This window comes from Chlorocebus sabaeus, chromosome 10, assembly GCF_047675955.1.
Source record: "Chlorocebus sabaeus isolate Y175 chromosome 10, mChlSab1.0.hap1, whole genome shotgun sequence".
Classification (NCBI taxonomy): domain Eukaryota; kingdom Metazoa; phylum Chordata; class Mammalia; order Primates; family Cercopithecidae; genus Chlorocebus; species Chlorocebus sabaeus.
In genome coordinates this window covers 118,566,112-118,577,999 of record NC_132913.1, presented here as the reverse complement: position 1 = coordinate 118,577,999, position 11,888 = coordinate 118,566,112, and the positions used below count along the sequence as shown (strand labels likewise).

General features: G+C 49.6%; 1 protein-coding gene across 1 annotated transcript; it reads right to left on the bottom strand.

Annotated features, from left to right (window-relative positions):
* Positions 1 to 214: 214 nt before the first annotated feature.
* C10H2orf72 (chromosome 10 C2orf72 homolog) lies at positions 215 to 11,676 on the bottom strand. Its single transcript, XM_007966603.3, has 3 exons — positions 10,909 to 11,676; positions 7,973 to 8,086; positions 215 to 2,709 (listed from the first exon to the last, which is right to left on the bottom strand). The coding sequence occupies exons 1-3, from the start codon at positions 11,543 to 11,545 to the stop codon at positions 2,570 to 2,572; spliced, it is 891 nt and encodes a 296-aa protein (XP_007964794.3). The 5' UTR covers positions 11,546 to 11,676; the 3' UTR covers positions 215 to 2,569.
* Between the last annotated feature and the right edge of the window lie 212 nt (positions 11,677 to 11,888).

The window sequence follows — 11,888 nt, the reverse complement described above, 5'->3', positions numbered from 1 at the left end:
ACCTGGCTGGAAGCCTCTCGAGGAGGACTCCCAGGGACCACTGACCTAATCAAGGGCCTCCTCCTTCACACACCACCCTCCACCCCAACCTTTATGCCTTCTTAAAGTCCTTCAGGGAAGGGACCCACCGTCAAGATTGTCCTTTCTGGCACCTAACTCTTCTGTCTGCTAGAAGACAGCAATGAGACTGCCCCTACAATGATGATGCTTATGGTGACCACATCTCAAAGAAGCTGAGATGGATCTCAGCCCTTTATTGTCATTTGGGATGCAGAATCCAAATCTTAGTAAACAAAGACTTTCTCTCTTGAACCATTCACAGGAATACTGAAGGTAATGAAAATGAAAATGTGTAAACCATCCTTTGGAGCAGAGGCTACAAACTCATGCCCGCCTGGACCAGCACCGGGCAGACGTCCTCCATGAGTGAAGTGCAGTGGGGGATGGGAAGGGCGGGGGAGGGGGTAATGGTGGTGGGGGTGAGGCGCAGCAGACTTGAGATGACAGCATGCCCCATCCTCCACCCAGAAAACTAGGTATTTTTTATACGTAATCTCCCAAGTTTCAAATATTGTCAATACATACAAAAGGTTATGAAGCCTTATAACTTCTGCCCTAGGCAAATTCCACACTTAAACAAAGCTCCCTCTCCCACCAAATAAGAAAACTTTAACAAGGTGATTACAAAGAAAATAAGAAATAGAAAATGATAGCAGCTTCAAACATACCAGTCTCCCTGTTTTAAAACAAAATCAATAAAATCAGTGAATCACAATTCATTGAGCTCATTCTTGGCTACAAGGAAGCAGCTGGATGAATCGACTGGCAGGTAGTCCTGCAGGATTAAAATGAGGCCCACTGCCAAAAAAAAAAAACCCAAATAAGATGCCGTCCTGCTCGTCCTCATACCATCCTCATCAGGCAGGGAAGGAATAGGATTAGACTCCCTATTAGGGAGAATAGGTTGAGGCACAGAGCAGGAAGGGCGCCTCCTCAATATCACAGAGCCCCTCTGTTGGGTCAGACCAGAACTGGGGGCAGAGGCTAAAAGTGAGACCCACTGCTGTCCAGGGGCAAGGGGCTGGGGGTAGGGGCTACCCTGGCAGCCGGGAGTTCTGGCGCCGGTGATATAGAGCCCCCCAACCAAAACAGGTTTCCCATTGCACCATTTGGCACCACCTTGGAGACAGCTGAAATACGAATCAAAGTTAGGCAGCACCTTGCAGGGCACTGAGCAAATAGTAGGCACAGTTGTGTGTCTGCTGAGTAAACTGTGCATCATGAATGAAGGGAGCTACTTCCCTCAGCTAGTGCCTCCCCTCCAGGGAAATCCAGGAGCGGCCTTTGCCATTCCGAAGACTCCGGATTTCTCCAAGGCAGGCAGAGAAGACAAGGGAGGTAATGGTGAGTTCCCTCTGCGAGTAAACACATGGATTTCCCGGCTCTAAGGGAACATCATCGATTCTGTCAGACTCACGGACACACAGGAAGGGATTCCAGAACCCCACAGAAACACAGAAACCCGCGGGGCTGTGTCTGCAATGAGCTTAGGCTCGGACCTGAGACCTACAGCAAGTCCATACCCAGTAGTCCAAGCCCCTGGCTTTCCTTCTGTTTGGCGCCTATAGGAATTCCCTAGCATCCTTATACCCAGAGGACTTGGCACAGAAAGTCGATGTCAACATGAGAAAGAAAGAGGCTCTTTGTTCTCCCAGGCGTGCATGGCTATTTCTGTCCCGGCCCTGCAGCACACAGGCCTTCTTGGCCCTGGCCCGACAAGCCCCCAAGGCAACAGTGTGGTCTTTATTTTGGCTTGCTCTGGGAGCCAAGGTCCAGGGAAGCCTGACCCTCTGTGCTCTGGGGGACTGTGACAGGGAGAAGGCATTGGCTCAGCCAGACTGTCTCAAAGGTACTACAACTGGCATTGAATGCACCAATTCTTTGCTGTCGGAGACTGTTCTGCACATTGTGGGATGCCCACTAGATGCCAGGGGTGCCCCCACAGTCACTGTGACCCCCTCAACACACACACATTTCCAGTGCTGCCTGGAGGGACAAGCTGCCCCTGGTTTAAAGTCACTGGGCTGGTGGCCCCTTCATGCATTTGTGAAACAGAAGCCCCAGAGACTAAGTGACATGTGTAAGGCCACACCTCAGCTCTGATGACTTCTGGCCCAGAGTTCATCCCAGCTGCATTCTCAATGATTGGTGCCCATGCATGTGCCCGGAATACTGCAAACACACCATGGGATGCCACAGCTCTGCAAAGCCTCAAAGCAGAGAGCTATCTGTCTCAGTGGCTCAGAGAAACCGAGCAAGAGAGACAAAATAACCTCCCTGTGATCAGACTCAGCAAATGGTGGGTGGGGAGTAGGTTCCCAGGGGAGACACTGTTTTAGGTCCTGCTTGTCCTAGTAAGCTCCACCGTCTAGCTGGTAACTGTGAGTGTGGCAGGCCTCCAGCAGGCGGGGCTTTCTGTAGTCTCCATGGAGACCTGGGGGCCAGTGAGAGGGAGCCAGTCCCCAGCCTGTAGGTTAAATGAGCCAGGGACAGCCCAAGGGTCCAGCCTTCATCTTGAGTCTCCAGTGGGCTCAGCAGGAGTGTGGATGACTCCATCACAGGCTTTTGACCCCCTTCCAAGGTCCTCACAGTCTCCATTGGGAAATATGGCTGTTAGTGCCAGCTCCTCCTCAGGTTCCTGGAAGTTTTCTGGAACACAGGAGAAGAAATCACTGAATCAGAAGAGAAAGGTTATGAGTGAGTTATCTAGGAAGGAAAAGGAGAAAGTTGGCGCCAGCAAATATCTACTTAAAAACTAAAACAAAATACATATCAAAAACCTTAACAATGTACATACCCTTTGACCCACAAATTCCACTTCTAGGATTTTATCCTAAGAAAATAATTAGGAATAATTAGCGGAACTGCTGGAGCTATCTTGCTACCGGCCTAAGGATGAAACTGACACTGAAGATGGCCCTACAGAGAGAAAGAGCAAGCCTGGGTCCTTGCTGGGGTCCCTGACCCCCTGAATCAACCAACTCTGAAGCTGACTCCACCTCTGGACTGTCTTTTAGGTGAGATAATGATTTCTCTTATTGCTTGTGCTAGTGTGAGTCATGGTATCTTTACTTGCAGTTGAAAGTGTCCTGATTCAATGTCCAACAATGGGACTGGTTGAGGGAACTATGGCTCACTCATGTAATGGCATTCAGGGATTAAAGATAATACATAAAATTCCACAGACCTAAACACACACACACACACACACACACACACACACACACACACACACACATTGAATAGAAGTAAAATTGGGGAAATCCGAATAAGATCTGTGGATTGTGCCAATGTCAATATCCCGTTTGTTCTATTGCACTACAGTTTTGCAAAATGTTACCATTGGGGGAAACTGGGTGAAGTGTACGCGGGATCTCTCTGTGTGATCTCCTTTTTTGTTTTTTGAGACGGGGTCTCACTGTGTCACTCATGCTGGTCTCGAACTCCTGAGCTCGAGCTATCCTCCTGCCTCGGTCTCACAAAGTGCGGGAATTTCTGTATGATTTCTTGCCACTGCATGTTAATCTAGAATTACCTCAAAAAAGAAAATATGTTATTGACATATAATTATTGCTGTGCAAGGCAGTTATAGTATGTTATTGATGAAGAAAGAAGATTCCAAAACAGTAAGTACAGTCACGTGCAACATAATGACATTTTGGTCAATTATGAACCTTAATAAGAGAGTGGTCCCATAAGATTGAAACACAGCTGGCCGGGCATGGTGGCTCATGCCTGTTATCCCAGCACTTTGGGAGGCCAAGGCGGGCGGATCACAAGGTCAGGAGATCGAGACCATCCTGGCTAACACAGTGAAACCTTGTCTCTACTAAAAATACAAAAAATTAGCCAGGTGTGGTGGCGGGCACCTGTAGTTCCAGCTACTCGGGAGGCCGAGGCAAGAGAATGGCGTGAACTCGGGAGGCAGAACTTGCAGTGAGCCGAGACTGTGCCACTGCACTCCAGCCTGGCAACAGAGCAAGACTCCATTGCAAAAAAAAAAAAAAAAAAAGATTGAAACACAGCTAAAAAATTCCTGTCACCTAGTAACCTTGTAGCTGTTCTGATGTTGCAGTACAAAGCATTACTCACATGTTTGTGGCAATGCTGGTGGAAACAAACCTAACGCACTGCCAATCATACAAAAGTCTAGCACATACAGTTATATACCATGGACAATGTAGACAATACTTGATAATATTAAGAAATGACTGTTACTGTCACTCTCTCTATATATACAGATATATATATAGAGAGAGAGAGAGTGCAATGCCGCTGGAGTGCATTGGCAAAATCTCGGCTCACTGCAACCTCCGCCTCTCAGGTTCAAGCAGTTCTCCTGCTTGAGCCTCCCAAGTAGCTGAGATTACAGGCATATGCCACCACGCCTGGCTAATTTTTGTATTTTTAGTAGAGATGGGGTTTCACCATGCGGGCCAGGCTGGTTTGGAACTCCCGACTTCAGGTGATCCGCCAGCCTCGGCCTACTACATGTTTTAACATTATTTTAGCGTGTAGTCCCTCTACTTACGTATGTATATATATAAAGATATATATATATAAATACACACACACATATAAAGTTTACATATATATATAGTTAATTGTAAAACTGCCTCAGGCAGGCCCTTCAAGAAGTATCCAGAAGAAGGCATTATCGTAGGAGGTGACAGCTCCATGTGTGTTATTGTCCCTGAAGACCTTCCAGTGGGACAAGATGTGGAGGCAGAAGACAGTGATACTGATGATCCTGACCTTGTGTGTAGGTGTAGGCTAAGGCACATGTTTATGTCTTAGTTTTTAGCAAAAAAAAAAATTAAAATAGGAAAAGTTTATTGAATAAGGATATAAAGAAAGAAAATATTTTTGTACATTTCTACAATGTTTTGTGTTTTAAGCCAAGTATTACTACAAAAGAGACAAAAAGCTTTTAATAATTTAAAAAGGTTTTTTTTTTTTTTGAGACAGTCTCACTATGTTGTACGGGCTGCAGTCCAATTGCAGGATTACAGCCTTGAACTGTTGGGCCTGAGCGATCCTCCTGCCTCGGCCTCTGGAATAGCAGGGACTACAGGCACGCACCATCACACCTGGCTAAAAAATCAAAAAGTGTATAAAGTAAAAAAGTTACCGTAAGCGAAGGTTAAGTTATTATTGAAGAAACAACTATTTTACAAGAAATGTAGTGTAGCCTCAGTGTGCTGTGCCTCTATAGTCAACAGTAATATTCTAGGTCTTCCCATTCACTCACCTGTCACTTGCTGACGTAGCCAGAGCAACTTCCAGCCTTGCAAGCTTCATTCATGGTAAGTGCCCTCGGCAGATGTACCATTTTTTGATCTTTTATAGCATATTTTTACTGCGCGTTTACTATGTTTAGGTATGTTGAGACACACAGCTACTTACCACTGTGTTACAGTTGCCCACAATATTCAGGACCGTAACCTGCTGCACAGGTTTGTAGACTAGGAGCAACAGGCTATGCCATGTAGTGTAGGCGTGTAGTAGGTTGTACCATCCAGGTTTGTAAGTACACTCTATCGTGTTCACACGACAAAATCCCCTAAAGATGTATCTTTCAGAATGTATATCCCTGTCATTAAGCAACTCATGATTGTATAAATGCATGTGATGATATCCTATATTTATCATATACTATCAATGTGTGTACATAGTCCACAAATGCCATTTGCATTTTAACACATTCACTTCTACATGAGATTTGTACATACCACAGAGAGAGAAATTATCCAAAATTTATGTAAAATGGTTAATGATTCTGTTGCTTCATCTTTTCTCCTTTAGTTTCCATGTATATCCAAAATGAAGGCAGAGCGGTTGAAGTTAGCATTTTTGCAATTAAACATTTTAAAAATCTGCTGCATTTTGAAGATGATATAGGAGTTTATTAAATTTTAAATAGCACAAGGAGAGATAGGTAAATAGAACGGTGTACCCCAAAATATAATTGCAGTTATCTCTGCATGATGGAATTAGTGAATGGTATTTCACATTTGTTTTCTTTCTTTTTTTTTTGTTGATTTTTTTTTGAGTTTTCAAATATGATAGGCAGAATTCTAAGATAGCCTCCAAGATTCTGGCCCCTTATAAAGCCCTTCCTTGAGTCTGATGGGCTCTGTGAATGTGACAGCTTAGTCACTCTGGGGCGTAGGGTGCCTCTCTGACAAACGCAGTGGCTAGTGACTCCCTTGACTCCTTAAGTTATATGGACTCCCTCCTAGCAGACTGGAGAGGGGGTTCTCCTGCTGACTGAAGGAGGATCTCTTGTGAGAGGGCTTGTGAGAGCAAGGAATGGCAGAGAGCTCGGAGCTGACAGCAGTCCCAGCTGACAGCCAGCAAGAAGTCAGGGACCTAATCAGTGCCTTTGAAGCTGCAAAGCTTGCAATTATTTATTTATTTATTTATTTATTTATTTATTTTGAGATGGAGTAGCTGGGATTACAGGTGTGTGTCACCATGCCTGGCTAATTTTGTATTTTTAGTAGAGATAGGGTTTCACCATGTTGGTCAGGCTGGTTTTGAACTCCTGACCTCGGGTCATCTGCCCACCTCGGCCTCCCAAAGTGCTGGGATTACAGGCATCAGCCACCATGCCCGACCTACTTGCGATCATTTCGTATGCAGCAATGAAGACTGACACATCAACTAATGGTTTTCTTTCTTAAACAAGAGACACAATGAAAGTTAATTTTGAACTACCGTTCATTGTTTCTGTAACAAAGCTATACTTCTCAGTGCACTTTGGGACAGGGCTATGTCCATTCAGCAGGCTACACCCTTCTGAGTACTGTAGCCACTCCCATCCACGGTGTAACTATCCGCAGTTTCAGTTACCTGCGGTACAGTCCAATAAGATATTTTCAGAGAGATACCTCATTCATGTAACTTTTATTATATATTGTTAAATGTCTTAACTGTGCCTAGTTTATAAATTAAGCTTTATCATAGTATGTATGTACAGGAAAAATCACAGTGTATACGTCGGGCTTAGTGCTACCCATGGTTTTAGGCATCCGCAGGTGTCTTAAAGCATCTCATGTGGCAAAGGGGAGGATCAGTGCGCTTCCTATGTCCCTAACATCAGCATTGACATCTAGGGGTGTCTTCCCCTTCCCCTTCTCCCTCACTTCCATTTAGTGGCCTGATGATTCCACCCAGGTGTGGCTCCCGGGTGAGTTTTCTCCCCTCCATTCCCACTGCCCAGGTCGGGCCCAGGTCACCTGTTACCCCTCCTGGGACATGGCAGCCTCCTCCTAGCTGGGCTCTGCCGAGGTGTCTCCCTCTCCTGGAGTCCACCTCTCTAAACACACCCCAATCTCTCCACTCAGCAATCGCTCACGGCACACTACTTCTGAAGGCTGCACATCTGGGACCCTGATTTGGTCCAAACTCTTCCCTTCAGCCTTGGCCCTCACTGGTTTCCTTCTGCACCTTACTCCCGGGGCCTCTCGATGGTGGTCCCTTTTCTGATCATGACATCATGCTGTCACTCCTTAGCTCAGTGCTCCTTTTCTAAATCTTCCTATGAAAATCCCTTCATCCCCCAGTTCAAATGTCACTTGCTCCAGGACACTCCCTGGATCCTCCAGGGAGACTCGCTATGTTTGGTCCCATGCACCCCAGCATGCACCTGGAGACACCTTTGTTACAATCCTCCCCATACTGTCTTTATTAGGTGGAGACTCCTGGGGAAAGAGCCCAGCCTGATCGAGCGCATGTGCCCACTGCCTGGCATATGGGCACCTCACATTGCTCACCCCCACACCTGGCACATGGCAAGCACTCTATAGATGTTGGTCCACTCTGTCCCTAAGGTCCCCAAGTTCACGTGACCACTCCCATAATTCCGTGCACCTGGCCCTCAGGGTGCAGGAAGTCGGGGAGCACTCACCATGAGCTGGGCTTCTGCAGGCAGCAACATCCTGGTCCTTCCTCCGGCTCCAGGGACCCCAGGAAAAGCAGGCCAGCAGTCCAGGGAGGCCTGGTCTCTCCCAGGCTCCTTCCACTAGGAAGAACACAAAACCTGAGTCAGAGGGTCACATGGTTCCCACTTCACAAGACTGAGAGATTTTTGTTTAGCAAATCAAGAGCCTCAACTGTCAACTGCCCTAGTTTCAACTGTCTGATTAAAAACACGAAGTCTGACTTGCAAAAGTGGGTGGGTTTTTGTACTTTAAAAACGAACTTTGAAAATGATTGCTTTACTTTATCTATGTTGTCTCATTTAATTCTCACAAAAACCCTATGATGTAGGTACCATGTTGGGGAAACTAAAGCATTGAAAATGACATGAAATTAATTACAATTACATAGCACCAAACAAAATACTCAAAGAGCTGCACATTCCCTCTGATTTTAGTTCAAACCCTTTCTTGGCAGGAATAGATATATGTTTTAGTAATCTATAAAGTCAACAGGAACAAGGTTGTTTATTTGTTTGGTTGGTTTTTTTTTAAGACTTCAGGCAACCAAAACAAGGAAAATCCTTGTTCATAATCTTTGTTCAGGACCTATTTACTCTCAACCTGCACCCAAATGTAATGAGACTGTATCCTTAGTTTTTCAACCCAAAAGCAGGTGGATTAGGTACCACAAACTGGGTAAAAGGGCACTGCCAAAAGGCAAGCAACCTAGAATAAGAATTATCATCAGACGGTGAGGAAAGAAATCAGAAAACTTTTAAAAAACAGATGCAACCACTAGCGAAATCTTAGTGACATGAATCCATTTGATGTGAGGATAATAGTGCTGTCCATTGCAAAAGCGGCAAAGAAATCAGTGGACTATAAGTTATAATTACACTCATTACCTTTAGTCATTTGTGATGTTTAATTTTGTTCAGTATGTTTTTATAAAAGTAGGAAAGCGCTTAACATAGTAGAGAACAATTCCCTTGCAAAGTGTTAAAATCTCAAAAGTATTAGTGTTTATTTAAAAGGAAGGGAGGATTCATTCACTCTTTCTGCATGCCAGGCATGGTATCAGGAAATGGGAGTGCAGATGGTGTTTAAACCCACAAGGGAACAAAATCTTGTTCACAAGGGAACGAAAAATCATGTGGTAAGAGCTCAGAGAGCAAAGCGATAAAGGGTTCTGGGATTTCGCCAGTGAACTTGCAAATGGGAGCAGGGAAAGTCAAGGAAGCCTTCCTGGAGGAGGAAGTCCAGTTCTGAATGCACAAATGGGATTGGCCAGGTGAGAAGGAGGGAGGAGAAAAGGCTCTTCAGGCTGAGGCAACAGCAATGTGTCTACAAAAAGCTTAGGAGGGACTGGGCGTGGTAGTTCACGCCTGTAATCCTGGCACTTTGGGAGGCCAAAGTGGGTGGATCACTTGAGGTCAGGAGTTCGAGACTAGCCTGGTCAATATGGCGGAACCCCGTCTCTACTAAAAATATAAAAATTAGCCGGGCGTAGTGGCAGGCGCCTGTAGTCCCAGCTACTTGGGAGGTTGAGATGGGAGAATCGCTTGAATTCGGGAGGTGGAGGTTGCAGTGAGTCGAGATCGCACCACTGCCACTCCAGCCTGGGCAACAAAGCAAAACACCATCTAAAAAAAAAGAAAAAGCATGCACTCTTTAGGGTACAGAAAATGTGTGTGAATTCCCTTCTTTCCCTAGGAGGCCAGGTTGGCAAAGCGGTTGAAACAAAAATCAGAACAATCACAACCTCAACAAAAAACGGGATTGCGCCCTAAGGGAGGAGAGTTAGGGCAGGCCCACTTACCTAGGCAGGCCAGGCTGGCAGGTGAATGTGACATTGGTAGCATCACATGTACCAGGCCTCCTTGCTGGGACCCCCCGCCCCCCGACCAACGCCAATACCCCAGGAGACACACAATACAGCCACTCCCTGCATTATCTACTTAAGAGGAAGAGGCTGGAGGGCTTGAAGGGCTGCCCAGCTGGGCAGTGAGAGAAAGCAAAGATCTCCCGGGTTTGCCAGACACAGCAACTCTTAATGTGCATGTTTTCATCCTAGAACACCGGAGAGTTCCCGTAAAGCCTTGCGTTCCAGGAGGAAGGAGATCCTGACCCTTTTGCTGATGGCAGCAGTCACGGGGGCTGGGAAAAGACCCTTAAACCCCTTCCACCTTTTAGGAGAATGTGGAGGGAAAAGGACCTGGGGGAGGCAGACCTGGGGGAGGCAGCAGACCTGGGGGAGGCAGAGGGACACAGCAGTTGGGTGCACAGCCTTGGTGGGCGGCCAGAAATCACTAGAAAATGTGCTCTTAGTCCCTCTCACCTCCCCACTCTCCAAGTCCCGAGCACCCGTTCCTTGCCCTCTTAATAAAACCAGGCAGGGCTTCCAGGACCAGCCTCCACCGCGCTGGAGATGCCCCTCCGCCCCTCCTAGGGCTCCCGACGCATCTCTAGCTGCGCAGCGCCCTAGAATTTAGCTCCTGGTACCGCCAATCTCCTTAGCCCCTATCCACCCCCTTGAAACTTTCCCATCCCAAGGCTTTCCCATTACCTTCCCCTAACCCTCTTTTCCTCTCCCCGCCCTCACCCACCCCCTAACTCCTAGATCTCGGCCCTGCCCGATTCATCCCTTCTCTCTACCCACTCCCTCTGCCTTCTGCTCGGCCTCTCAGCTTTCCCACGCCCCCTAGGCATCTCCCGTGCACTCGGGACCCTTCCGGGACAGACTCGACCCCCTACGCAGGGCCCGTTCTCTGCTAGCTGCGCGGCCTGGCTCTAGGCACCTCCCTGCTCTGAGCCTCAGTTTACCTCGGTGCTCAATGAGGGAGACTGGCCAAAGGGGTCCAACTTGGGGGACGTGCCCGAGCTACTGCCCGCCCGCGCCCCGCCGGGCCCCGCGCAGTCTCACCTGGTTGCCCGGCTCCTGCGGCTTGCAGGGCCCTGCAGGCGGCCGCCTGGACGGCCAGGCAGGAGGCCGGGAGGCCGGGGCAGTAGGCGGCCGCCTGCACCGGACCCCCAGCCTGGCGGCCGAACACGGCGCGCAGCAGCGCCTCCAGCAGCCGCAGCCCCGGCGTCACCGCGTCCTCCGGCCCGGCCTCGGCCACCAGCACCCCTACCAGTGCCGCCCCGGCCCGCCGCCGGCCGCGCACGTCCCGCAGCATCTCCCGCAGGCGGCGCCGCGGCTCCCGGGCGGTCAGGGAGGACGCGCGGCACAGCACGAAGACCAGCGGCGAGCGGATGGCGCGCGCAGCCGCCGCCCCCGCCGTCCTCGCGGCCCCCGCCGTCCACGCCGCCCTCTGCGCCCCGCGCGCCGCCCCGGGCCCTGAGCCCTCTGCAGCCGCGCCGCCTGGCTTGCCCGCGCCTGGCTCCGGCGGGAACACCGCCCTTGCGAAGTCCCGCAGGAGCGCGCGGCTCTGCTCGCGCTCCCACAGCTCGCCCACCAGTAGCACCTGCCCGCGGCCCCCAGCCGCCTCCACCAGCGCCTGGAAGGGCGGCTCGGCCGGGCGCGCGGGCCGGGCCGACAGCGCCTCTAGCTCGCGCTCCATGCTGGCTGCCGCCCGCCCTCTGCGGCCGCTGCGGCTCGGGCGCACCCGCTGCCCGCCTCTCGGGGCGGTGGCGCCCCGGCACGGAGGACACGCCCCGGAGGGCCGAGCCCAGCCGGACCCCCGGGCCCCCGGGCGGGGCCTCTGTGTGCACGCTCCCCTGGGCGCAGCCCGCATCGCGGGCCCGGGTTGGAGAAGAGGGCTTTCTCCCCAGCCCTCCAGGGGTGGCTCCTCCCGAAGTCCCTGCGCAGACGCGGGAAAACGGAGAGTCATTCATTCATTCATTCATCCATGCCACACATACTCACTGAGCACCTACTAGGTGCAGGCGCTGGGCAGCCGAGGG

What these genes read in the sequence shown, in the direction of transcription:
- C10H2orf72 (XM_007966603.3), bottom strand. Translation starts at nt 11,545, where the DNA reads ATGGAGCGCGAGCTAGAGGCGCTGTCGGCCCGGCCCGCGCGCCCGGCC. An exon ending in CGCAGGAGCCGGGCAACCAG is followed by an intron (nt 8,087 to 10,908) that starts GTGAGACTGCGC and finishes TGTTCTTCCTAG; the next exon opens with TGGAAGGAGCCTGGGAGAGA. An exon ending in CTGCAGAAGCCCAGCTCATG is followed by an intron (nt 2,710 to 7,972) that starts GTGAGTGCTCCC and finishes CCTGTGTTCCAG; the next exon opens with AAAACTTCCAGGAACCTGAG.